Source organism: Herpailurus yagouaroundi, unplaced genomic scaffold (genome assembly GCF_014898765.1).
Source record: "Herpailurus yagouaroundi ecotype Mexico unplaced genomic scaffold, PumYag 197, whole genome shotgun sequence".
NCBI classification, from domain to species: domain Eukaryota; kingdom Metazoa; phylum Chordata; class Mammalia; order Carnivora; family Felidae; genus Herpailurus; species Herpailurus yagouaroundi.
The window spans coordinates 21,561,297-21,587,710 of record NW_024412428.1 but is presented as its reverse complement, the minus strand read 5'-3'; the positions used below and the strand labels follow the sequence as shown (position 1 = coordinate 21,587,710).

At 39.1% G+C, this 26,414-nt stretch overlaps 1 protein-coding gene across 12 annotated transcripts in view; it reads right to left on the bottom strand.

Annotated features, from left to right (window-relative positions):
- CAB39L (calcium binding protein 39 like) overlaps nucleotides 1-26,414 on the bottom strand; it is a 130,797-nt gene that overhangs the window by 22,325 nt on the left and 82,058 nt on the right. For 11 of the 12 annotated variants that reach the window (XM_040448387.1, XM_040448384.1, XM_040448394.1 and 8 more), the window contains 3 exons: nucleotides 21,204-21,372; nucleotides 14,971-15,030; nucleotides 10,973-11,038 (listed from right to left, as the gene is read on the bottom strand). In XM_040448387.1, coding sequence (XP_040304321.1) covers nucleotides 10,973-11,038; nucleotides 14,971-15,030; nucleotides 21,204-21,372 — 295 coding nt within the window. The remainder of the gene's footprint in view (nucleotides 1-10,972; nucleotides 11,039-14,970; nucleotides 15,031-21,203; nucleotides 21,373-26,414) is intronic. The other variant, XM_040448393.1, reaches the window with a different exon arrangement.

The window sequence follows — 26,414 nt, the reverse complement described above, 5'->3', positions numbered from 1 at the left end:
TTAGTATTCATTTCAACAATTTCTATATTGTACATACGCTTTACCTGTCTTTTTTTTTTTCTTAAGAGAAAGTGAGTGGGGGAGAGACAGAGAGGAAGAGAGAGAATCTATCTTTTTAATTTACATCCAAGTTAGTTAGCATATCGTGCAACAATGATTTCAGTAGATTCCTTAATGCCCCTTACCCATTTAGCCCATCCCCCCCTCCCACAAACCCTCCAGTAACCCTCTGTTTATTCTCCATATTAAAGACTCTCTTAGGTTTTGTCCCCCTTCCTGTTTCTGCATTATTTTTGCTTCCCTTCTCTTATGTTCATCTGTTTTGTGTCTTAAAGTCCTCATATGAGTGAAGTCATATGATATTTGCCTTTCTCTGACTAATTTCGCTTAGCATAATACCCTCTAGTTCCATCCACGTAGTTGCAAATGGCAGGATTTCATTCTTTTTGATCACTGAGTAATACTCCATTGTATATATACCCCATATTCTTTATCCATTCATCCACCGATGGACATTAGGCCTGTTTCCATACTTTGGCTATTGTTGATAGCGCTGCTATAAACATTGGGGTGCATGTGTCCCTTCGAAACAGCATACCTATATCCCTTGGATAAATACCTAGTAGTGCAACTACTGGGTTGCAGGGTCATTCTATTTTTTAATTTTTTGAGGAACCTCCGTACTGTTTTCCAGAGTGGCTGCACCAGTTTGCACTCCTACTAGCAGTGCAAAAGAGATCCTTTCTCCACATCCTTGCCAACATCTGTTGTTGCCTGAGTTGTTAATGTTAGCCATTCTGACAGGTGTCAGGTGGTATCTCATTGTGGTTTTGATTTGTATTTCCCTGATGATGAGTGATGTTGAACATTTTTCATGCACCAGCTGGCCATCTGGATGTCTACTTTGGAGAAGTGTCTCTTCATGTCTTTTGCCCATTTCTTCAGTGGATTATTTGTTTTTTGGGTGTTGAGTTTGATACGTTCTTTATAGATTTTGGATACTAACCCTTTACCTGATATGTCGTTTACAAATATCTTCTCCCATTCCGTCGGTTGCCTTTTAGTTTTGCTGATTGTTTCCTTCCCTGTGCAGAAGATTTTATTTTGATGAGGTCCCAATAGTTCATTTTTGCTTTTGTTTCCCTTGCCTCCGGAGATGCATTAAGTAAGAAGTTGCTGAGGCCAAGGTCAAAGAGGTGTTTGCCTGCTTTCTCCTGGAGGATTTTGATGGCTTCCGAAGTGTCTTACATTTAGGTCTTTCATCCATTTTGAGTGTGTTTTGGGGTATGGTGTAAGACAGTGGTCCAAGTTCATTTTTCTGCATGTTGCTGTCCAGTTTTCCCAGCACCACTTACTGAAGAGACTGTCTTTATTCCATTGGATATTCTTTTCTGCTTTGTCAAAGATTAGATGGCCATACGTTTGTGGGTCCATTTCTCAGTTCTCTATTCTGTTCCATTGATCTGTGTGTCTGCGTTTGTGCCAATACCATACTGACTTGATGATTACAGCCTTGTAATACAGCTTGAAGTCTTGCTTCAAGAAGCAACCCTTGCTTCAGGAGGATTGTCATGCCTCCTGCTTTGGTTTTCTTTTTCAAGATTGCTTTGGCTATTTAGGGTCTTTTCTGGTTCCATACAAATTTTAGGATTGTTTGTTCTAGCTCTGTGAAGAATGCTGGTGTTTTTTTGATAGGGATTGCATTCAATATGTAGATTGCTTTGGGTAGTAGCTACATTTTAACAATATTTGTTCTTCCTATCCAGGAGCATGGAAAATTTTTCCGTGTTTTTGTGTCTTCTTCAATTTCTTTCATAAGCTTTCTATAGTTTTCAGTGTATAGACTTTTCACCTCTTTGGTTAGATTTATTCCTAGGTATTTTATGGGTTTTGGTGCAATTATAAATGGGATCGATTCCTTGATTTCTCTTTCTGTTGCTTCATTGTTGGTGTATAGGAATGCAACCGATTTCTGTGCATTGATTTTATATCCTGCCACTTTGCTGAATTCATGGATCAGCATGGAATCTTTTGGGTTTTCCATATAGAGTATCATGTCATCTGCAAAGAGTGAAAGTTTGACCTCCTCCTGGCCGATTTGGATGCCTTTTATTTCTTTGTGTTGTCTGATTGCAGAGGCTAAGACTTCCAATACTATGTTGAATAACAGCGGTGAGAGTGGACATCCCCATGGTCAGGGGGTGGTCAGGTCTTGTTCCTGACCTTAGGGGGAAAGCTCTCAGTTTTTCCCCATTGAGGATGATATTAGCATTGGGTCTTTCATATATGACTTTTATGATCTCGAGGTATGATCCTTCTCTCCCTACTTTCTTGAGGGTCTGTATCAAGAAAGGATGCTGTATTTTGTCAAATGCTTTCTCTGCATCTATTGAGAGGATCATATGGTTCTTGTCCTTTTTTTATTGATGTGATGAATCACATTGATTGTTTTGCGGATATTGAACCAGCCCTGCATCCCAGGTATAAATCCCGCTTGGTCATGGTGAAAAAAATTGTTAATGTATTGTTGGATCCGGTTGGCTAATATTTTCTTGAGGATTTTTGCATACATGTTCATCAGGGAAATTGGTCTATAGTTCTCCTTTTTAGTGGGGTCTTTGTCTGGTTTTGGAATCAAGGTCATGCTGGCTTCATAGAAAGAGTTTGGAAGTTTTCCTTCCATTTCTATTCTTTGGGACAGCTTCAAGAGAGTACGTGTTAACTCTTCCTTAAATGTTTGGTAGAATTCCCCTGGAAAGCCATCTGGCCCTGGACTCTTGTTTTTTTTTTGGGAGATTTTTGATTCCTAATTCAATTTCTTTACTGGTTATGGGTCTGTTCAAATTCTCTGTTTCTTCCTGTTTCAGTTTTGGTAGTGTATATGTTTCTAGGAATTTGTCCATTTCTTCCAGATTACCCATTTTATTGGCGTATAATTGCTTATAATATTCTCTTATTATTATTTTTATTTTGCTGTGTTGGTTGTGATCTCTCCTCTTTCGTTCTTGATTTTATTTATTTGGGTCCTTTCCTTTTTCTTTTTGGTCAAACTGGCTAGTGGTTTATCAGTTTTGTTAATTCGTTCAAAGAACCAGCTTCTGGTTTCATTGATCTGCTCTACCGTTTTTTGGTTTCGATGGCATTGATTTCTGCTCTAATCTTTATTATTTCCTGTCTTCTGCTGGTTTCAGGTTTTATTTGCTATTCTTTTTCCAGCTCTTTAAGGTGTAAGGTTAGGTTGTATATCTGAGACCTTTCTTCCTTCTTTAGGAGGGTCTGGATTGCTGTATACTTCCCTCTTATGGGAACCTGCATCGCAGAGGTTTGAGGCTGTGGTGGTATGATTTTCACTGGCTTCCATGTACTTTTTAATTTCTTCCTTAACTTCTTGGTTAGCCCATTAATTCTTTAGTCGGATGTTCTTTAGTCTCCAAGTATTTGTTACCTTTCCGAATTTTTTCTTGTGGTTGATTTTGAGTTTCATAGCATTGTGGTTTGAAAATATGCACGTTATAATCTCAATCTTTTTGTACCACTTGAGGGCTGATTTGTGTCCCAGTATGTGATCTATTCTGGAAGATGTTCCATGTGCACTGGAGAAGAATGCATATTCTGCTTTAGGATGAAATGTTCTGAATATATCTGTCAAGTCTATCTGGTCCAGTGTATCATTCAAAGCCATTGTTTTCTTGTTGATTTTCTGATTTAGATGATCTGTCCATTGCTGTCAGTGGGGTTTTGAAGTCCCCTACTATTACAGTATTATTATCAATAAGTTTCTTTGTATTTGTGATTGACTTATATATTTGGGTTTTCCCACATTTGGAGCATAAATGTTTACAATTATTAGGTCTTCTTGGTGGATAGACCCCTTAATATGATATAATGCCCTTCTCCATCTTTTGTCACAGCCTTTATTTGTAAGTCTAGATTGTCTGATATAAGTATGGCTACTCTGGCTTTCTTTTGTCAGCCATTAGCATGATAGATGTTTCTCCATCCCCTTAATTTCAATATAAAGGTGTCTTTAGGTCTAAAGAGGGTCTCCAGCATATTGATGGCTCTTGTGTTTTTATCCATTCTGTTACCGTATGTCTTTTGATGGGAGTATTTAGTCCATTGACGTTTAGAGTGAGTACTGAAAGATATGAGTTTATTGCAATTATGTTTCTTATAGAGTTGGAGTTTCTGGTGGTGTTCTCTGGTCCTTTCTAAAATTTGTTGCTTTATGGGGTGCCTGGGTGGTGCAGTCGGTTAAGCGTCCGACTTCAGCCAGGTCACGATCTCGCGGTCCGGGAGTTCGAGCCCTGCATCGGGCTCTGGGCTGGTGGCTCAGAGCCTGGAGTCTGTTTCCGATTCTGTGTCTCCCTCTCTCTCTCTGCCCCTCCCCCATTCATGCTCTGTCTCTCTCTGTCCCAAAAATAAATAAGCGTTGAAAAAAAAAATTTAAAATTTGTTGCTTTTGGTATTTATTTATTTATGTATTTATGTATTTATTTATTTATTTATTTATTTGTTTGTTTGTTTGTTTATTTATTTATTTATCTTTTCTCACCTCAGAGAGTCCCCCTTAAAATCTCTTGCAGCGTTGGTTTAGTGGGCATGAACTCCTTTAATTTTTGTCTGGGAAACTTTTAATCTCTCCTTCTATTTTAAATGACAGCCTTGCTGCATAAAGAATTCTTGGCTGCATATTTTTCCAATTCAGCACATTGACTATATCCTCCCACTCCTTTCTGGCCTGCCAAGTTTCTGCTGCAAACCTGATCTGTATTCCCTTGTAAGTTAAGAACTTTTTTTCCCTTGCTGCTTTCATGATTCTTTCCTTGCCTGAGTAATTTGTGAATTTGACTATGATATGTCTTGTTGATGGTCAGTTTCTGTTGAATCTTATGGGAGTCCTCTGTGCTTCCTGGATTTTGATGTCTGTGTTTTTCTCCAGGTTAGGAAAGTTTTCCACTATGATTTGCTCACATAACCCTTTACCCCTTTTTCTCTCTCTTCATCTTCTGGGACCCCTATGATTCTGATGTTGTTCCTTTTAATGAGTCACTGAAATCTCTCATTCTTAAATTGTGCTTTTTGACTTAGTCTCCCTCTTTTTTTCTCCTTCATTATTCTCCATAAGTTCGTTCTCTATATCACTGATTGGCTGCTCTGCCTCATCCATTTTTGCCACTGTGGCATCCATTCGAGATTGCTATAACTCAGTTATAGCATTTTTTATTTCATCCTGACTAGCTTTTACTTCTTTTATCTTCATAGAAAGGGATTCTAATCTATTTTCGACCCCAGCTAGTATTCTTATTATCGTGATTCTAAATTCTGGTTCAGACATCTTGCTTGTATCTCTCTTGATTAAGTCTCTGGCTGTTGTTTCTTCCTGCTCTTTCTTTTGGGGTGAATTCCTTTGTTTTGTCATTTTGAAGGAAGAAAAAGAATAAGGCAAAAAAAATTAAAATTAAAAAATTAAAAACAACACACACACACAAGTCCAATAAATGATGTTTGATCCTAGGTGTGTTTTTATCTGGTTGTTGAAAGGAGCTTGATAGATTAGAGAAAAAAGGGAAAAAGAAAAAAAGGAAAACACTTGAAAATCTGAAAAAATGAATACACTGAAATAGAATAAAATGAAATGATGGAAGTAAAGTAGAATTTGAAAAATTTACAAAAAAATACAAAATATAATACAAACAAATTTTAAAGAAAAATATTTTTAATAAAAATTGAAAATAAAAATATTTTTCTCTTTATTCAAGAAAAAGAAAAGAAATGAAAAAGAAGAAAAAGGAAAAAAAGAAAATTTTATAGATGGGCCAGCGAACAGACTGAAATGGGATTCAAATTACTTCATTTTACCCTAGCAATCAAACTATGAAGCACTTTACAGTCCATAATCTAAGCAGGTGGAGAGACTTGTGTTTCTGAAGAGCGAGGTTGGCCCAGTTGGATGGGGCTTAGTGTAACGGCTCCATTCTCCACTAGATGGCGCTGCTTAGCTTCCTGGTGTGGAGTGTTGTGGTGCCTGTAGGTGCGTAAGCCCATGCGCGGGAGTGGCAAAAATGGCGTCACGCGGGAACCGAATCTCCAAATCGGAACTCTGCTCTACCCGACCAGCAATCGCGCACCTGTCCTTTGTCTCCAGAAGCTGGAGCACTCCCTGCTTTTACACTGTCTGTGACCAAGCCTTCAGGCTGCCAGGCGGCACCTCCCTCCTGAGTTTTATCTCAGATCAGCTGTGCTTCCCGACTCCTCACTTCTGAGGGACTGCGGCTTTTAACCGGCTCAGACCCTCTGGGGGAGGATCTCACCGAGCAATGGCTGGGTGCCAGCTGCACCCAGGAACTTTTCGCGGAATTGCGCTGCTGCTGGTGCCCCGAGACTGCGGCCAGGTGCCAGCCCGCCCCAGAAAAAGTTCACGAAATAGTGTAGCAGCAGCGTTTCAGGGATTACGGAAAATCACAACACACCTCTGGCACCACGCTTCACCTTTAATGACCTTGTTCCTGGAGTAGCGAATGTGTTTGTCCTCTGGGGTCTGCTGGGACCGGGTGGCCGCACAGCCTCCCCAGCAGGGGAACCACCTTTCCCCGTGTGGCCCGAAGACCCCTGACTTCACTCTGCTCCTGAGGATTTGCCCTTCTCACCAGAGCACTGCCAGGTATTGAGCTGCAGAATTTCAGAGTCTGCGCTCCCCCCTGTTTAGAGAGTCTTAATGGAATTTAAACCCTCTCCTTTCTCCTTTCTCCCTTTTTAGTTCAGTCCCTGTGGCCGTTTCCATTTTCCCACTTTTTCTCCAACTGCTTTTGGGGGAGAGTGCTTTTTCCATAATACCCCCCACCCCACCCCCATCCCGTCTCTGTCCTCTCTCCACAAGCAAAAACACCTCCCTGCCCTCTGCGGCTTCTCTCTCCCTCAGTTCACCTCTCTGTGCTGCGTACCTGCTGAGTTCTGTGGTTCGGGTTGTGCAGATTGTTGTGTTAATCCTCAAATCAGTTTTCTACGTGTGCAGCAAGAAGAGAGAGAATCTTAAGCAGGCTCCACACTTAGGGCAGAGCCCAATGCAGGGCTCAAACTCACAACTGTGAGATCATGACCTGAGCCGGAATCAAGAGTCAGACATTTAACCAAGTGAGCCACCCAGGCACCCTGCTTTATATGTCTTTTACTAGTTTTCATTTTGTTTTGTTTTATCACCAGTGCTCAGTTTTATCACACTGTAAACAAAACATTTATGAGATACTCCACTATAAAAGATTTTAGGCAAGAGTAGCAGCCAATGTAGTACATCTGGCTGGATTAATAAAGAACAGGAAAGAGGCCTTCTGCATGGGCTGGGGCATCTGTGAATAAGTAGGAAGCACAATCAGGTGGAAAAGGGAGAGTTTCAATACCAGATACAAACTCAGTTGCTCCTTGCCTGTGTCGCTGGAAATAGAGTAGAGGTGTCTAGCCTCAGAGCCATGTGAGAAGGGGGCAGAACAGTGGAGGGGGGGAGGGGGAGCAGTAGACAGCAGTGAAGAATGGACCTTCTCACTCCCCTGTGCTACCCACCAGATTTGTATTACAGATTGTACCAATCACATATCCACTGCTTCTGTTTTCAAATGCAAATGCATCCTGCTAGGGTATCAGTCTAATTCATACCCTAGTCTCAATTATTTATTTAGAATAGACCACGTTCTAGAGATTGAGCACTGAGGACAGAAGAGGAATATTTACTTATAAAATTTATTTTTATCTTATTGAACAAATATCTACTTCTTAACATGAGCTAGGCTCTGCTCTAACCACTTTATGTCTATTAACAAGGGGACAGGACAAAGTGGGGCTTGAGAACAGAATGAGGGCAATGGGCCCATGGGTAGGAGATGATAAGGTAGCATGACAGAAAAAACAGGAAGAAGGCCCAGATGTTTAGATGAACAACTGTTACTTTATAACTTCACCTAAGGCTCTAGAGATCGTCGATCACAGAAAAATTTCTATCATGAATTCCTGTCACTGCTGAAAATGGCACAAAGATAAACTCTAAAGTCTATGACCCTCACCTTTCTGGATCCCACTTTAGTCCCATCACCTTAGTTCATACCAATGTCGCTACTTTGGTTCAGGGTGTCATAGATTCTCACTAAAAAGAGGAAGGATTTGGAAAATGTATGAGCTATTTCTTACATGCTGGCCCCTTAGAGCACTGTTGTCTCTGTTTCCTATTCAATTTCTACTTCCCTCCAAGGGCAATGATCTCTTATAATACAGAGCAGCAGCTCCTCTGTTTTGGCTGTCGTTGTGGAGCCTTAGCAAATAGGGAATTCTATTCTTTAGGTACTACACAGGTATGCCAACAGGATGCAGCCTTATCTTCAGCTGCTTTTAACAAGCTTTCTGGACTTGGGAGAGCATGGCATAATGTCACTGCCTCTGTTGGAAGCTCCATCTCAACAGTCCAGGCTCCAGAAAAAGAGCAGTGAAACCATGGTATATTTTCTACACAGATCAGCTTGTACGGGTTTCCATGCAAGGGGAAACTCAATAAAAAGGTGCTGAATGACTGGCTGAAAATAGCTCACTGACCCCTCCAGCAATGGGTACCATTGGAGCAGCGAGGGCACAAATATAGGGGAAGGCAGGTCACAGCTAAGGCAAAATCATGGGTAAAATGAACTGACAAAAATGTGATACAAAATGGGCTTATGTCATCACTTTAGTTAAAACTGTATTCAAGGGGTGCCTGGGTGGCGCAGTCGGTTAAGCGTCCGACTTCAGCCAGGTCACGATCTCGCGGTCCGTGAGTTCGAGCCCCGCGTCGAGCTCTGGGCTGATGGCTCAGAGCCTGGAGCCTGTTTCCGATTCTGTGTCTCCCTCTCTCTCTGACCCTTCCCCGTTCATGCTCTGTCTCTCTCTGTCCCAAAAATAAATAAATGTTGAAAAAAAAATTAAAAAAAAAAAACTGTATTCAATATTTAGAAATAAACACATTGTTCTATATGTCATCCCAACATGTAAAAATAATACAGGTGATATTTAGTAAGCCCCCAAATCATACAAACTGCTTGACAAAACCAGCCAATTATTATCTGCCAAAAACATTCTTTAGAATATCTGAGTGAGATCTGAAGGGTAGGGACACAGCTCTAACTCATGTTCTATTCCCACAGGGGCAGCCCCACCTCCTCCTGGCCAAATGGCTGCTTCCAGGCACTGTTTCACTGAAGGAGGGAAGGCCACTCACCGACTACGTGGCGGCCGTACTCTGCTGGGCTTCCTGCCTCATGAGGGAAAGCAAACTTGCACAGGTATTTCATAGGTGATATACTCTCCAATAGTAAATGCCACTGTTTACACACACACACACACACACACACACACACACACACACACATTTATCCCTTCATTCATCACTTCCTGCCCTTTTGCCCTGCATAACTGTTCTAAAATCACCTGAAAATTTCATTTTTATCTGTTTATTTATCAATTGTCTGTTCTCCTTGGCAGAATGTAAGGTCCATTGAAATGCGACTTCATTTTGTTCTTGGCTGTCACCGTAATGTCAGGAATAGGAGCACATAAATATTTGTTGGCCAAATGGAGTGCCCTTTTACCCCTCTCATCACCCCCAATAATTCATCCAACTAAAGCTATTTGCAGATAATTGAGCATTGACTTTACTTTCTTTTCCAGCTAGTGATATCATCTTTTGACCTCTTTCCAGAGTCTGTTTTGGTGTAATACTGGCAATTTTTAGAAAAGCACAGTTTTGTGTTCTTGATCATGTAGTCTTCTCACATATCTGTTTATTACAGCCACTTTATTAAAGATTATTCTTTTAACTCTTAAAGAATAAGCATGTTTCATATTTCAGCATCTTTGTTGGAAATACAGTTTGAACATGTTAAATGGTGGAGGTACCTCTAAAAATGACCTGTAGTAAAACGCTAACAAGAATGCTCAGAGAATGGAACCCAGTAATGCAATGCAGTTAAAAAACAAATCTTTAGAAAAATATGTTACAAATCTGGGGGTAAGTGCTTCCCAGGAGCCCCATAATGTTTCAGTTCTATAAGCACCATTTCATAGTGGAAAGTTGTCTTCCCTCTCAATTGAAAATATATCCAGAATTTCTCCAGTAATGTCATAAACTTAGAGGGAAACTTTAATCTTGCATTTGATATGTTATATATTGTCAATGTCACCTTTTCTTCCCCCCTTCTCTGAAAAATACCCTACAAAGTCTACATTATATAGATGTATAAGAAAAATACGGTCATTTTGGTTTCTGTTTCAAGATACACTGAAAGAGAACTGCAGAAGTGGTGTCCGCGTGGCTCAGTCAGTTAAGCGGTTAAGCACTGGACTTTGGCTCAGATCTTGATCTCACGGTTTGTGAGTTCAAGCCCTGGGTTTGTGAGTTCAAGCCGCATTGGGCTCTGTGCTGACAGCTCAGCACCTGAAGCCTGCTTCAGATTCTGTGTCTCCCTCTCTCTCTGCCCCTCCCCAGCTCACACTCTGTTTCTCTCTCTCAAAAATAATAAATAAACATTAAAAAAAAGAGAGAGAGAACTACAGGAGAACTTTGCTGTTTCTTCCTTATAAACAGTAATTCAGATCTTAGTTTCAAGCTAAGAGTGATTTCTTTTCATCTCCAGAAAATATCCCCTTAGGAGAGAACTGTGGTTTTATTTAAATTAACTTAGGTTTGACTTTCTTTCTGAGCTGAAATATACGAAATTCTACTTTATCATGCACTTACTATTTTTATGTTATTACTTCCAAAAAGTAGTCGAGGCAGGACACAACATTGTTTTGCTACAAAGTACAGTCATAACATGAAGCATACTTTTCAAGTTACAAAAATAAAGTGGGGGGGGGACACTTTAATTTTTCCCATATGTACTTTGTCCACTAAGAGGCCATCATTTACTAACAAAACATCAACCAACACAGACTAACTTAAGCAATTTGATATTACCTTTAAAGATTGTCTCTTAGTCACATAATTCTCAGACTGAAGCAATTTCTCATAGTCTTCAAAAATCTAATGAAAAGAAAACAAATATTAGAGTGTAACACCAGCAGTGGTTCCTCTGCTTTAGGTTTGCTTATTACTCTCTTGCTTCAAAAGTAAATTCCCAGCCCACTAGGCCAGCACGGCCCAGCTGCTGTGCTCTGCATCAATGTGCTGAACGCCATGCTGATCACACTGTCCACCCGGAGGTTCCCAGTTCACCATCCTTTACACATAAAGACACAGCGGGATACGGAGGTCAAGTGAAACAACAGATGCACTTCGCTACTTTAGTTCTGAAAATTAAAAATTGAGTAGAAAAATGGAGTATTTGAGTCCTCTCAAATAAACCCTTTTGAATAAAAGATCTACTAATTCATCTATTAAGTGGGTAGCAAAATAACACATTTCATGTCATTTGTTCAGGTAGCCTTGCTGGTAGCTACTAGTGCATGAATAATTTAGGAAAAGATTAAATATACTTAGAGCTCCACTTGGTACCCCATAAAGAATCAAAGTGTCAAGTTCATAGCGGACACATAGAGAAACGGGGCAACTTTTGCTGCACAATGGCCATGCTAATCTAATCCCAGCTGGCCTCTCTGGAGGACTTCCCTGTCCCCAGAAGCTGGAGGATGCTGGTGTTCGAGGCCCCCGTTTCCCAGTGTGCCTGTCAACCACTCTCCACTACTGGGCCCTTTAGTTTCACATAGAGTGCCACAGGTGGGGGAAGCTCAGCGTCAACCTCCCACCAGGCAAGGACATGCTTCAGGGACCACTGAGGTGGGAGGAGTGAGTCCCACAGAGAACTGAAGCAGGAGAGTCCAGGGGCTGAGGAGGGTGGAAAACAGTCCTGGTCCTCAGAGGGTTGAGGGTGAGGTGTGTGTGCACGTGTGCAGTGAGGGCAAGCAGTGCACACAGATGATAATTACCAACTGGGAATTAAGAAAGTGGAAAGTAAAAACATTGGGGGGTACCTGTGTGGCTCAGTCAGCTAAGTGTTGGACTTCGGCTCAAATCATGATCTCACAGTTCCTGAGTCTGAGTCCCGTATCAGGCTCTCTGCTGTCAGCACAGGGCCTGCTTCCAGTCCTCTGACCACCCCCCTCCACTCCACCCACCCCCGCCGCCCCCGCCGTCTCTCTGCCCCTCCTCCCTCTCCTCTGTCTCTCTCTCGCAAAAATAAATAAATATTAAAAAGAAAGCATCTAGTTCACAGTAAAGTCATAATAATTAGACTCTTTTATATGAAGGGCTTATTGTTTGTACTAAACAGTAAGTTTAATTTATTCTGTCATGAAACTGAAGAGGATTTTGTGGGACATTAAATTTATCAAACTTTGTGGTAAGTTTTTAAAAATTTTAATTTCAATTTAGTTAACATACAGTGTTATATTAGTTTCACGTGTACAATATAGTGATTCAACACCTCCACACATCACTCGGTGCTCGTAAGGACAGGTGCCCTCCTTAATCCCCAACTCCAATTTCCCCGATCTCCCCACCTAACTCCCCTCTGGTAACCATCAGTTTGTTCTCTACAATTAAGAGTATGTTTCTTGGTTTGTCTCTCTCTATTTTTTCTTTCTTTTCTCATTCCCTTTGTTTTGTAAATTCCACATATGAGTGAAATCATATGTAACCAGAAACTTCAAACACATGTATAAGGTATGACATTCCCCAAGATGCCAGTTTCATTATTTTAGAGTCATATATCAGTGTGCTCCCATCTCATGGTTTACTGCCAAAAAAATATGAAACTCAGGAAGTATGAAATATCTGAGGGGGCATGAGCTCTCAGAGCTGGTGTTCAGGTTGGTGCAGCAGCCTCCGTGTCTGTGAAGCTACCAAATTACACAAGAAGTGACTATAGATACAAAGAAAAAAATTCGGTAAATAAGGGATCAAGGAGAATGAGTTTACAGTCTCCCAAATTGTTATGTACTATGTCCTGAATGCAAAGCAGTGTTACTCAACACATTTACATCACTCATTCTATAGAAAAGATCAGTAGCTGATACCACGGGTTTTGTAATAAACTATCTTAGCTCTCTTGTTTTCACTTATTATAAGGTACATCTAATGAGTCTCTAACATTCCATCTAGCATCTGCAGTTTCTGATCAACCAAACTATAATAATAGCTCATTTCCTTAGTTTAAAAATATGCCATTTTCTTTTGGTCTAGAAGCTTTTGGGTATTGCTGGCAATAAAAATTATTCTCCCTTCATGTTTTGCATTTAGATCTAAGTACTCCAGTTGATCCCACAAATATTTTCTTGATAATTTTAGGATATGAAAATCAATTTTGACTTCATGATTACATTGCTAATTATTTTTTTTAATGTTTATTTTTGAAGGGGGGGAATGAGTGGGGGAGGGGCACAGAGAGAGACACAGAATCTGAGGCAGGCTCCAGGCTCTGAGCTGACAGCCCTGAGCTGACAGAAGAGCTCCAACCCACGGACCATGAGATCATGACCTGAGCCAAAATTGGGCACTTAGCCGACTAAGCCACCCAGGCGCCCCTGCTAATTCTTAATCTCAAAGGAAGATATGTAAACAATATATGAATAAAAGAGACATAGTTGAATTTCTGTGATTTGGACGTGTGAAGCTATAAGAAAGTGACAGGGAGGGTATTCTGTATCTTCAGAGTCATGTGTTTCCTTTTACCTATTTGTGTAGCTAACTACAAATTTTTAAATTATACAGTGGCTTTTATTTCAGTGGGACATCACTGGTCTAGAGCATCTGAACCAACACTAGATCCAGATTTGTGGTTTTAGGTTTGTGCCATGTTTATTTTAATCATGCTGTTACTCTTGCTTATGTATTTAGCAAAAGCATAGCTGTTCTTGGATATATCTATTTATCCAATACTCATTGAACACCACCATTGTACGGCATTGAGTTAGGTATTAGGGATACAAGTAATAATGACAAAAATTAATACTGAGGGATTAATATGGTATTATCCTAAAAAAATTGTTCCAAATCTTTACAAATTCCTACAAACAACCCAATGAGGTAGGTATTATTAATATCTTCATTTTGCAGTAGGTGCAAAATTACCCAAATTACCTTACCCAAAGTAACACAATTAATAAGAGGCAGAGCTGGGTCTTGAAGCCAGGCAAGCAGGCTCTGAACCCTGTGTTTGACAGACAGGGTTCCTGCTTCTCAGGGAGCTCAGGAACCAGCCAGGAAGGTACAGACACTCCATAATAATACAACGTGAACAGTGGGGGCGGGGGAATTGTGCATGCATGCATGTGGACAGGTGGGATTAGGAAAAGCTTCCTAGAAAAGTCATGTTTCAGCTCAATCTCAAAAGGATGGGCTGGATTCACCATTTGAGAAGGGAACTGGTATTTCTACTAGTAAGTAAAACTAATTATCAAGCAAGTAAAATGATTTATTTTTTAGTGAGGGTGGAGTGCTCTTCCATTTATGGTTACCTACTGCCTCTTCTTTTTTTAAGTGTTTGTTTATTTTTGAGAGAGAACATGAGCAGGGGAGGACAGAGAGGTGGGACAGAGGATCTGAAGTGGGCTCTGCGCTGACAGTGGCGAGCCCAATGTGGGGCTCAAACTCACAAACCGTGAGATCATGACCTGAGCTGAAATCAGATGCTCAACTGACTGAACCACCCAGGTGCCCCTACCTACTGCCTCATAAGGGCAACATGGATGCTCTTAAATCACGATCAAAGTGAGCAGGTACCAGTCTTTTTTTGGAGCTGATACAACAGGAAGAGGTGTGAAAAATAAGAAAGCCCTCAATTTTCCACAGTTTCCTGATGACCTGACTTCCAGGTAAATGGACAAATTGGGCGCATGGTGGACTATGGTTGGTGTCTGTTGTGGATCACAAATAGGAGCCAGTATCCATAGATCTAAGAAGGAGAGAGAGGGGAGAAGAGAGAAAGAGGTAAAATCTTAAAAAGGACTTCTACTTACAGTGTCATAATTTTGTTCTAAGAAGTCTGCAACCAACACTTTATGTCTCGTTAGTAAATCCTAGAAAAAGAACAGTTAAGTGAAATAAAATTATTATAGCTAATAAATTTTACAAACCTGGTATTTCCTTCTAAGAATTATGTAAGTCCAGTCACTTGAAACATAAAAGTTTCTGAAGAATATTTTCTTTATACCACAAAATTATTTCCATTCTTACTTTAAGATGTGAAATGCAGGGGCGCCTGGGTGGCGCAGTCGGTTAAGCGTCCGACTTCAGCCAGGTCACGATCTCGCGGTCCGTGAGTTCGAGCCCGGGGTCGGGCTCTGGGCTGATGGCTCAGAGCCTGGAGCCTGTTTCCGATTCTGTGTCTCCCTCTCTCTCTGCCCCTCCCCCGTTCATGCTCTGTCTCTCTCTGTCCCAAAAATAAATAAACGTTGAAAAAAAAAAATTAAAAAAAAAAAAAGATGTGAAATGCAAATGTGTTTCATGTTAAAAACAATAAAGTGTTTTAATTCATATCATTGTTAGATTTATGATAGGAATAATTTAGTGAAACAGATGGCACCTGTGTGAGGGGGTCTACAGTATATTTCTTCAGGCCATGGCTACCCTGTGATTATGATATAATAAAATCCAAATAAAGTGTATGATGATCTTTTTGAAATATTGTTAATAGCTATATATATATATATATATATATATATTAATTTTTTAAATGCTTATTTATTTTTGAGAGAGAGAGTGAGAGTGGGGTAGGGGCAGAGAGAGGGACACACAGAATCTGAAGCAGGCTCCAGGCTCTGAGCCATCAGCACAGAACCTGACATGGGGCTCGAACCCACAAACTGTAAGATCATGACCTGAGCCAAAGTCAAGATGCTTAACCGACTGAGCCACCCAGGTGCCCCCGATAGCTTTTTTTTTTTTTTTTTAAAGAATTCTGAATGTCTTAAAACTGTATCTCATTAGTTAACTTAAAAGATTTTCAGGAATGTCAACCTTTAGGTTTTTTTCCTTAACCATGTTTAAAATGGAGGTGCCTAGGCTGCTGAGAAGCACAAGAATGACACTTAACTATGCCATCCCAGGATCCGCCTGCCCCGGGTTGATGGGCTGTGAGGTGCTGTGCAAGGACTGCGGTGACTAAGTAGCACAATGCCCGCCTTCAAAGCTGAAGACAAGCAGATTGGTCTTATGACAGGCATAGCTCTCAGAAAACTGAACAAAAACATAAAGGAACGTTTGACTGTCTTCAACTCACACCTAAATTATATCCTTAATTCACCTTAATGTTGAAAGAAAACAAGCCTCACCTAATCCCTTTTATACGCTTACAGGCTAAATACCCTGTCTAGGTAGAATGTAGAATTTAATTAAAAACATAACAAGAATTTTAAAGTTTTCCAAAATAAGTTCTTATACTTTAATACACATTTAATTAAAACTACCTAAAAGCATATAGAAGATCCACAACATAAATTCACAGAGAACAGGAAGGTAGCAGCAATGGCAAAACTCACCTGTTTCTATTTTAATACCAAGTAAAATATTTAAAGCATTTTGCACTGTAATTTTCAAGTTCAAGAACAATGAGACTAGCTGTTGATTTCATTTCATTACTTATCATCATATCTTGAGTGACCACTGAGCCTATCAGTGGAAAGCTGTACTTTTTTTTCCCCAGTAGAACATTCAGTACTGTTCTGGAACTGGAATTTTAAAATGGGAAACCCCTCTACAGCAATTCATTCCTGGTCTGTCTGAGGTCAAAATTCAAATGAGTTCCTGTATCCGGGGCCCCCAGAAGAATAAGGTAGTCCCACGGCATTCTTTAGGGTCCCTAGTTTTCGCACACCCGCTTCCCTAACCTCCTCAGAGTATCAGTGATTTTCAGAGCTGACCCCGGTTAGAAAGGGCTGCGCAGACACTGGATCTGCCTGTAACAACAGTGGGCAGGCTTGAGCGTGGGGACTGTGTGCTCTCATGGCTACAGGTCTGCACAGCAGCAGACAGAGCGCTGTGCAGATACGCGCTGCGTGGGAAGGTTTCCATTCACTGTGCATTAGTGGTACTCCAAAGACAGAGGCATCAGGAGGGAGTCCTGTTAGTAGCAGCAACTTCAAATTCCAAGGGGGGGAAAACTTGAAATAACTTGCATATCCAATAATAGAAAAATAAAATAAGGTGGGGTAGAATTCCTCTAGCACAGGTACATGGTGGGTACAGCCAGTAAATGACTCTCTCTCTCTCTCTCTCTCTCTCTCTCTCTCTCTCACACACACACACACACACACACACACACACACACACACTTTCTCTCACACTCGTGTGTGTATATTCATAGCTATACCCTCAAATTTCTGTTCATAATAAATACGTGCACACAACTGGAGGAACAGTCTATACATACACCCATGCATATATACATATAATACAAAACTAAATATAATTGCTGCATCATTGTAGATCATAGAACAGTGGGAAAAATAAAACAGGTAGGATCCTACCCAAAAAGGAAAAAGCAGAAAGTTGCAAAGAAAAGTAAAGTTCAAATTTTAAATAATTCAAAATTTTAAAACCAATTGAGGCGCCTGGGTGGCTCAGTTGGGTTCAGCATCTGCCTTTCGGGCTCTATGCATACAGCTCAGGGCCTGGAGCCTGTTTCTGATTCTGTGTCTCCCTTTCTCTCTGCCCCTCCCCGACTCACAGTCTTTCTTTCTGTCACAAAAATAAATAAACGTTAAAAAAAATGTTTTTAATAAAATACAATTTTAAATATTATTTGAAACAGTGTACCCTTTCATCCCACCTCTTCACAATTCTGTTTTTACAAGACTAAGCTTTGCATAGTCTAGGTATTATGCTAAAGATTATCTGATATTGATATGGGAGTGACTTCTGCACAGCTTGGGAGACACGGGGTGGAGTGACAGAGACACACTCAATGGCAGGGACATGGCAGTTGATGGGCCAGGCAGCAGCTGCCATTTATGGAGGGTTTACCATGAGCCCAGAAGCATGCAGAGCACTTTACACACATTATTTCTAATCTTCACAGCAACTCTGCAAAGCAGGGATTGTTTTCTTCATCTCACAGATGAGAAAACGAAACTCTAAGGTTAACTATTTGCTCAAGGACATAGTGCCAGTCAGGTGGCAGAGGGAGGAGGAATTCAGACCCCTTCTGTCATGTCCATTCTTGGAAGGAGGGATGGAAGAAATTCTGATTGTTAGGTGTGCTTTTGGGGAAAGGACAATTTGTAGACAACACTGCCACAAAAATATAAACAGTGCTAAAACATTAATGATTAGACTGGGCAACAGCCAGAGGGCTGTTGGAGCTCAAAACAAAAAAGGTAAGTCTAAGAGGTTAAAAACAAAATATAAAACCAAATTAAAATCAGACCAACACCAAACCAACCAAACAACCAAAACCCCTCAGCCATCTACCTAAAAAGAAAAAGTGACTTATGGTCACTGTTCTACTATATTAACCACAGCATTTTGGAAAAATACATAAAGTTGGCATTTCCAATATTGTTAGCACACTATAAAACTTTTTATGGTTATTTAGATTTTCAGACGCTTGACTTAAGTTCAATGGAAAATATGCTGAGGTACAAATTGAAACATGAATTTACTTTTGATATCCAAACTGTACTGAAAATTAAATTGGGTTGAACATATGATAGCAAGACATTATCAATATAGTTTATTCTATTAAACGCTGAAAAATCTTTGGGGAAATTTTGAAAAGTACATACGTTTCTATTTACTTTTTCCCTCCGTTAGAGTTTGTTCTTTGTTTATAATTATTTGTGAAGCTTCACTTACATACAGTCTTTCAAAAAAGGAGCCAACTTTGTTTCCATGATAGCAGAGTTATCAGATAGAAAAGGGGGAAAGAACGGTACTGTGCTATTAATAGAAAACATCTCCTTAGTTATCTAGGCACAGACATTTTGCCAGGAAGAAATGGAATCCTCTTTTGTGTTAAATGTCATTCAACAGATTTCATGCATCAAGGCCTCTCTCACCATGTGCTGTTAGATATACTTTGGGAGGTTCATCTGTAGCCACCATACTTTTGCTTTGCTGGGTGAGACCAAGTAGCCTGTCAAACAGAACAGGCTCCAGGTCTGACAGCACTCTGAGCACACACCCATGCTTGTCGCCCTTGCTATGCTTTCCTCCACCCACCAGGCAACTCTCCTTAGTGTTCAGCCCCAACCTCTTCCTCCCTCTCTCCCCTCCCTTGCCTGTTAATGTGTACTCTCTCTCCCTCTTGAAATAAATAGATAAACGTTAGAAAAAAAGATACTACTTATCATCCAGGTCCTACACAACTTTCAAGTCATTTACATAAAGTAATAAGATTAAAGTATTTACAAATATTGGTATATGGACTATGTCAATACTGTTAAAATAAGTATTTAAGGTAATATATAAAAATAAAAAGCCATACATGTATTACAATTAAGTAAAAATATATATTTATATCCTAAAAAATGTAGAAGTAAATCTGGAATGATGTAAACGGAGCAAGTAAATTGCTGAAATGCTTTTTATTTTATTTTTTTGAAGTTTATTTATTTTGAGATAGAGTGATTGCTGGGCGGGGAGGGGCAGAGAGAGGGAGAGGGAGAAAGGGAGGCAGAGAGAGAGAGAGAGAAAGAGAGAGAGAGAAAGAGAGAGAGAGAGAGAGAGAGAGAGAGAGAGAGAAAGAATCCCAAGCAGGTTCTATGCCATCAGAGTGGAGCTGACATGGGGCTCGATCTCATGAACTGTGAGATCATGACCTGAGCCGAAATCAAGAGTCGGTCACTTAACCAAGTGAGTTACCCAGTCGCCCCAAAATGCTTTTATAGAAACAAATCTGAATATATACATTTGAATGAGTCTTATCTATTTGTAATTGACTTTTGTTTTGTTTTTGGTCAATGATGCTGTTACATCGTCAGCTTAAAATATTTTCAGAATTCCTCTTTTAAAATCATCTTCAGAGGCAATTTGGTATGCGCTGAAGAAAATCAGACTCTATTTTAGAATTTTTATTATTATTTATTATTTTACTATTATTTAGAAATTTAAAAATAAATTTTATTTTTATTATCAATCTCATTATTATTACCAAAACCGAAAACAGTTCTAGCTACCAAGATCACCCACTTGACCCATGAACCTGAATGTCAAATAGCCTTGTGCTGTTTCCAAAACTTTATCTGCCCTCGAAGGATAAACATTTGACATTACTGAAAAATGAACATGCCACAGAAAATGATACCAGTTTCAAAATATATTAAATAATGGCAGGATCATAAGAAAAAGGAAATCGTTTTCTAAGATAGGACCTTTAAGGTGATATCATTCATTGGATGTATAAGTTCTAGTATTTTAGTTTGCAAATTAGCTACATTATTTCCAATATGCTCTCTAAACATCTTTTTGATGGTCAAATTCCAAAACCAAAAGTAGATGGTGGTTGCCAGACACTGGGACGAGGGGGAAATGGAGCATTGTTATCTAATAGATATTAGTTGCACAAATAATATGAATATACTTAGCACTACTGAACTGTGCACTAAAGAATGGTAAGATGGCAATTTCATGTTGTATGTTATTTTATAACAATTAAAAAAATTTTTAATTTAAAAACTAAGATTAAATTTATTACCTATAAGTAACAGTAGATTATAAGTTTATAAGAATATAGATGATTATGGAAAAAAGTATCATTTCTTAGTATTTTCTTTCACTGTAGGGGAATTTATAATTACATTGATAAGGTAATGTGATGTCCTTCATGTTCAAAGATATCATTCTCCAGCTCCCTTTGCTACCCAGTTCCTTTCCCTGCAGGTAAACACTGTTCCTGCTTCCCTGATAACCCTCCAGAGGTACTCAGTGCACCTTAAGTGACAGCTTATACCCTTTGTTTTTAACATAAATGAAAGCATGCTTTGCATAGAATACTACATTTATATATTGTAATTCATTCTGTATGAGTGTGTGACAAGTATTTTGAGTTGTTTTTTTCCACAATGTGATAGACTGGTCTAATAGAATGCATTATCGATGCTCTTGCGGTTTGTGTCGTAATTCACAGTTGGTTATACTCAGGCCTCAGGAATAGCTTTTTCTGCGTTTTAATTAAACTGTCTCTTTGGAGGCCAATTGACTTTAACTAAATGCTGAAACTAAATGAACTAGCTGATTTTTAAAAAAAAATTACCTTAAAAGTAGCAAAGGCATCTGAAGCAATATCAAATGTTGACAACTCCACATACTTAAAGAAATCTCGGAACTGATTAGAAAAGAGGATGATTTTGGCAAGTGGTTCATGTCGGATACATTCTCTCAGCATAATCCCACAACGTAAGGCGATCTGTGGGGCTTCATATCTAAAGCATAAACAAGAGAGAAATAGAGAGCTCTGTTATCCTATTAATAAAATAATATTAATGGTATCAAAAGAACCATTTCAATACTGCTGTTAAGGGATGCATAGGTAACATTTGTCACAGTCCATTCAAACACTGTTCATTCAATACCCACTGACTATTTACGATGTGTCTGGCACTGTTCCAGATGCTGGGGATACATTAGTAAGTACACAGGTCACTGCCTTCCTAGAGTCATATTTTTTAGTGGGAATACTATTTAGTGGGGGGAAGATTATAAACAATGAAAAGAAGTTTTGCATTCTGAGAAGTGCTATGAAACTGAAGACATTAAAATACGTATACTACACGGTGCAGCAACTTAATTTACTTTACTTTAGACTGAGTGGTCAGGGAAGGAGCAAAGCATTCCAGGGAAGGAGCAAAGCATTCCAGCATTCCTAACTGTGCAAAGGTTCCAAGGCAAGAACCAGTTTGGTGAGTTAGAGAAAAGTAAGGCCAGTGTGGCTGGAATGTAGGGGAAACGCAGGGAATGGTGTGAAATGAGGCAAGAGTGGAAAAGGGCAGGGGCCAGATCACATACAGCTCTATAGGCTAAGGTTAGGAGTGTGATGTTGAAGTGTGGGAGGAAGGCTTTAGAGAGTTTAAAGTGAGACATGAACACGGCCTAATATATGCTTTAAAAAGATCACTCTAGGTATCTGTGGAGAATCTATTATAAAAGAGGGAAAAATGAACTGGGGAGTTAGGAGCAGGAGCAGAAGTCCAGCTGGAGACGACGGTGGCCTGGACTGGGGTAGCAGGAGTGCAGGAAAGGCCTGTGTGCACATCACGCATATTGTCCGTAGGAAGAGTCAATAGCCTTGCTGATGTTGTAGGTGGTGGGGTAGAGCAGGGAACAAATTTGGGGTGAGGGAAACAAAGGATTCAAGAACGGCTCCCAAAATTTTGGCCTAAATAATTGGGTAGAGGGTGGTGCCAATTTTTAAGATGAATAAACTAGAAGAGGTACAGGTCAGTGAAAAAACTGGAAGTTTGTTTCTAACCGTGTTAACTTTGAGATGCCTGCTATCTAAGTAGAGATGTCTCCTTGGCAGTAGAATATGTGCATCTGGAGTTCAGGAAGAAGGTAAGGATAGATATTACATGCACATATAGTTGATTTGTATATTGTAGATGACCAATAATAAATAGCTGTGCACTGACTGACTCACTGATCTCATGAATTACTGCTTGTAGCAAAAACTGCACTAGAAAAACACAGTGTCTACTATAGGAAACCATTCAGGATGGGCACATTATATCTGTTCCTTTCCTAATTTAGTAACATTGCCTCAAGTGTCAAATTCAACACTGAAATAAATCTAGGTTTGAGTTACATTCCAGTGTAAGGTTTCAAGAAAATGAACAACAGTAGCTCAAGTAAAACAAGTCCAGTATTAAATAATACAGTTGACAATTGTGTGATAAATAGTAAAAGAACAGAACAAAGGCAGATACAGTTGTAGAAGACTGGGAAGTGAGTAGAGTGTAGGATAAAAAACTTTTATCCTTTCACTTTAGTTAAATACAATATTAATTTTTGTGGTTCTAATACAAAGCCCACTGGGAAAAAAACTCAAATGATCTCAATTCTTGAAAAAGTGCTTTCCTATAATGTTGAGAACAGAAGAAAAATGATATCCATGAAGGACCTGCATAATCTTTCAAATTTACCATGAATTCTGCAAGTTAGAAAAATTCTAGCAAAAAAATACTTTTAAGAAGCAAAAAAGACCACTGAACAAATGAGAACTGAAATGAACAGATAAGAAAACTGAATAGATGAAAATCAAAGCAAAACCACTCTTACACAAAACTTCAAGATGTAACTCATCAAATGTAAGTGATAACATTTGTTGAGCAATAAAAAATAATGCACTGTTTTTTATAAGGTAAGATCTACATGAAATTCAGATTCAAGAATAAAATCTCTCTCCCACAACTTAGGAAACAGGATACTTGGCAAAATCAAATCTACAAATACAATAGGGCAAATGGTAAATAAGGATATTTGAGAGGATTCATTAAACTAGGGTAATATTTATTCATTTTTGTCTGTTTTATGCTGAATACTATTTATAAATGTCCTTTGAGTATTCCCTGAATAATTCATATTAACATTAAATGCTAATGTATTCAGATAGGCATGATTATTTGAAGAATATTTAAAAATGCCTATTTATAGTGTTAATAATTTCTCTTACCAAAGAACTTGAAAATCAGACTGCTGGTACACATAGTAGAGTTATAGATGGAAAAAAATGTTAAAATGTCATAAAGAGGGGTGTATTTTCTTTCTTTCTTTTTTTTTAAGTTTATTTCTTTATTTTGAGAGAGACAGAGATGGGGGCAGGGGAGGACGCAGACAAGGAGGGAGAGAGAAAGAATCCCAAGTGGGTTCCGTACTAACATGGGGCTCAAACTCAACGAAATCGTGAGATCAGGACCTGAGCCGAAACCAAGAGTCCGACGCTTAACCCACTGAGCCACCCAGGCGCCCCCAAGAGGGGTGTATTTTCTAAAGTGTGAAGGAGAACACTTGTTTATTGGTAGAGTACTCTGGAGAGTATGAGATAAAGACTTGGCCTAGATAAAGAGCAAACATCATTAAAATCTAGACTTATTACTGAGATATTTCTGGACTTTTGTAATTTGGCCCTAAACTTAACTTCCCAGTTTCATTTCTCATCCCACTCGCTATCTCTTTGGAGGATGCCATTCTCTCAACCTAGAACGTCCTTCTATGCTTCTTCCTCTAAGATTCTCTCCCATCTTTCAAGGCTTTAGTTTAATATCCCCTCCTCCTTGAAGTCTTTCACAATCACCCACCACTCAGGACTATTCTCTCTCCCCTTCGTATTCTTACAACAGCTTATCTGTAATACCAATTTAGCACTTTTTTCAATCTGTACTAGGTGACATCATCAATAAATTGTTATAAATCTGTTTTCTTCACGTCATTTCAAACAACTTCATTCTCCTTGTTACCTTCCTGTTCTCGTTACCTTCTCCTCTCCTCCTCTACCCCCATCTCCATATGGTGTCTGTATCTTGTTACTTTTCTCCATCCCCACCTCAATTTCCAAAGAGTGCTCAGCATAATATTTTGCACAAAGTAGGCATATAATGAAGGTAATAAGTTTCAAACTCTGACTGAAATTCTTAATACTAGAACTCTAATGAAAGTCAAACTCTGGCTTACACAAAAGGCTGTATGATCTCCAGCCAACAACATTTTCTCATTTCTTAATCCAATTTCCAAACTGAGACTATCTACTAAAAGTTTATACTCCCAACTTTTGTGTATAATTAGTTCTCTTTTTCCTTTCATTGGGTGAAGTGTATTGGAACCATCTGTGATATACTATTTATTTTTGAGAACTAAGAAAATATTTTTAAAAATACTCCTCTTGGTCAGAACACTGGTTGCATCCCACTAGTTTGTGCCTGAGAGTGAAAATGTCATTCTCTGAGATGAGTTTCTTAAAGTTAGCAATACATTGGGATAGACAGAGAAATCCTTAATTTTACTCAGTACCCTTTAAGGGATCTATAATTCACATATGTCATTTCAACCTTACTACCCTTGAGGATATTGGCTTTTGATAATTTATTGCTACTATATACAAATGTGCTCCACAAATTAAGCCTATCTGAAGTTTCAAATCTCAAAAACATTAATATCCTTATTCTTGGTACAGAATAAATATCTCATCTATCCTATTCCACTTAAGAAAAAAGTTCCCAAGGCCAGGGACCACAATGAATCACTATGCCTCCACAATGACTAATTCGTGTCAGGTTGCTAATGGAAAGATTAATCCAGTAAATGTTGAATCACTATTTTATAGAATTGAATTACATCTTCCTTCCTTGATTTGTGGTTTGTATCATACAGTCTAGACTCTAAAAAACTATGTTAGTTTGGAGAAGGCACACTACTATAGATGCATGCTTATTCAAAAAATCACAGCATCTAAGATCACTTTCAAATTTAATAAAAGCTAGAATGTAAGAGCAGTTGTCTCATCTAGAAGTGAGCTACAGTAAATATTATGCCAAAAAAAAAAAAAAACGGCTAGAAGAGCTTGTGCAAGAATATCTCAAGAACACATATCACATAAGGGCAAAAATGACTTTTGTTTTTGCTGGAAGCAAACAATGTCAGGTAGTAGTTGGAAAAGTTTTATAAAATGTCATTCAACAAACACTTGGCCTCCTCAATATAGGCAAGAAGTTTTGCTTTTAATATAGATATATTTGCTTACTTTAAAAATAATGATGGGGCACCTGGGTGGCTCAGTCGGTTAAGTGTCATTTCAACCTTACTACCCTTGAGGATATTGGCTTTTGATAATTTATTTATTTGATAATTTATTTATAATTCAGCTCAGGTCATGATCTCACGGTTCATGGGTTCGAGCCCCACATCAGGCTTTGCACTGACAGTACGGAGCCTGCTTTGGATTCTCTGTCTCCTTCTCTCTCTGCCCCTCCTCATTCATGTTCTCTCTCTCTCTCTCTCTCTCTCTCTCAAAAATAAATAAAACATTAAAAAAACTTAGAAAATAATGAGATATAATTCTGTCTACTAAAAAAGCTCAGAAGCAATTACAATCCAATGTCAATGAGAAGCCCTAGCATCCAGATTATAGTCTCTAAGAACCATTCCTCACTAAAAAGAACAAGAATTTTTGGTAGAAATGGCTGATTCCAAGTCTGTGTTAGGAAATATACAAGATGAGCCTGGTCTATCTTGTGCCAGAAAGCAGGGAATCTCTCACATACTAACAGGAGTAATATAAAAAGGACATGGTCAACTTGAATGGAGGATTGAGCACCAACAAGAAAAATGTGTGCAACTACATAAGACATATGGAAAAAAAGTTACACAGAAGTTCATAGTGCTAATAAAGGGATGGGGGGGGGGGATGAGGGAGAGAGAAATAGAGAAAGAGAGAAAGATAAAAGAAACTCATTAGATGCCAATGTTAGTTCCT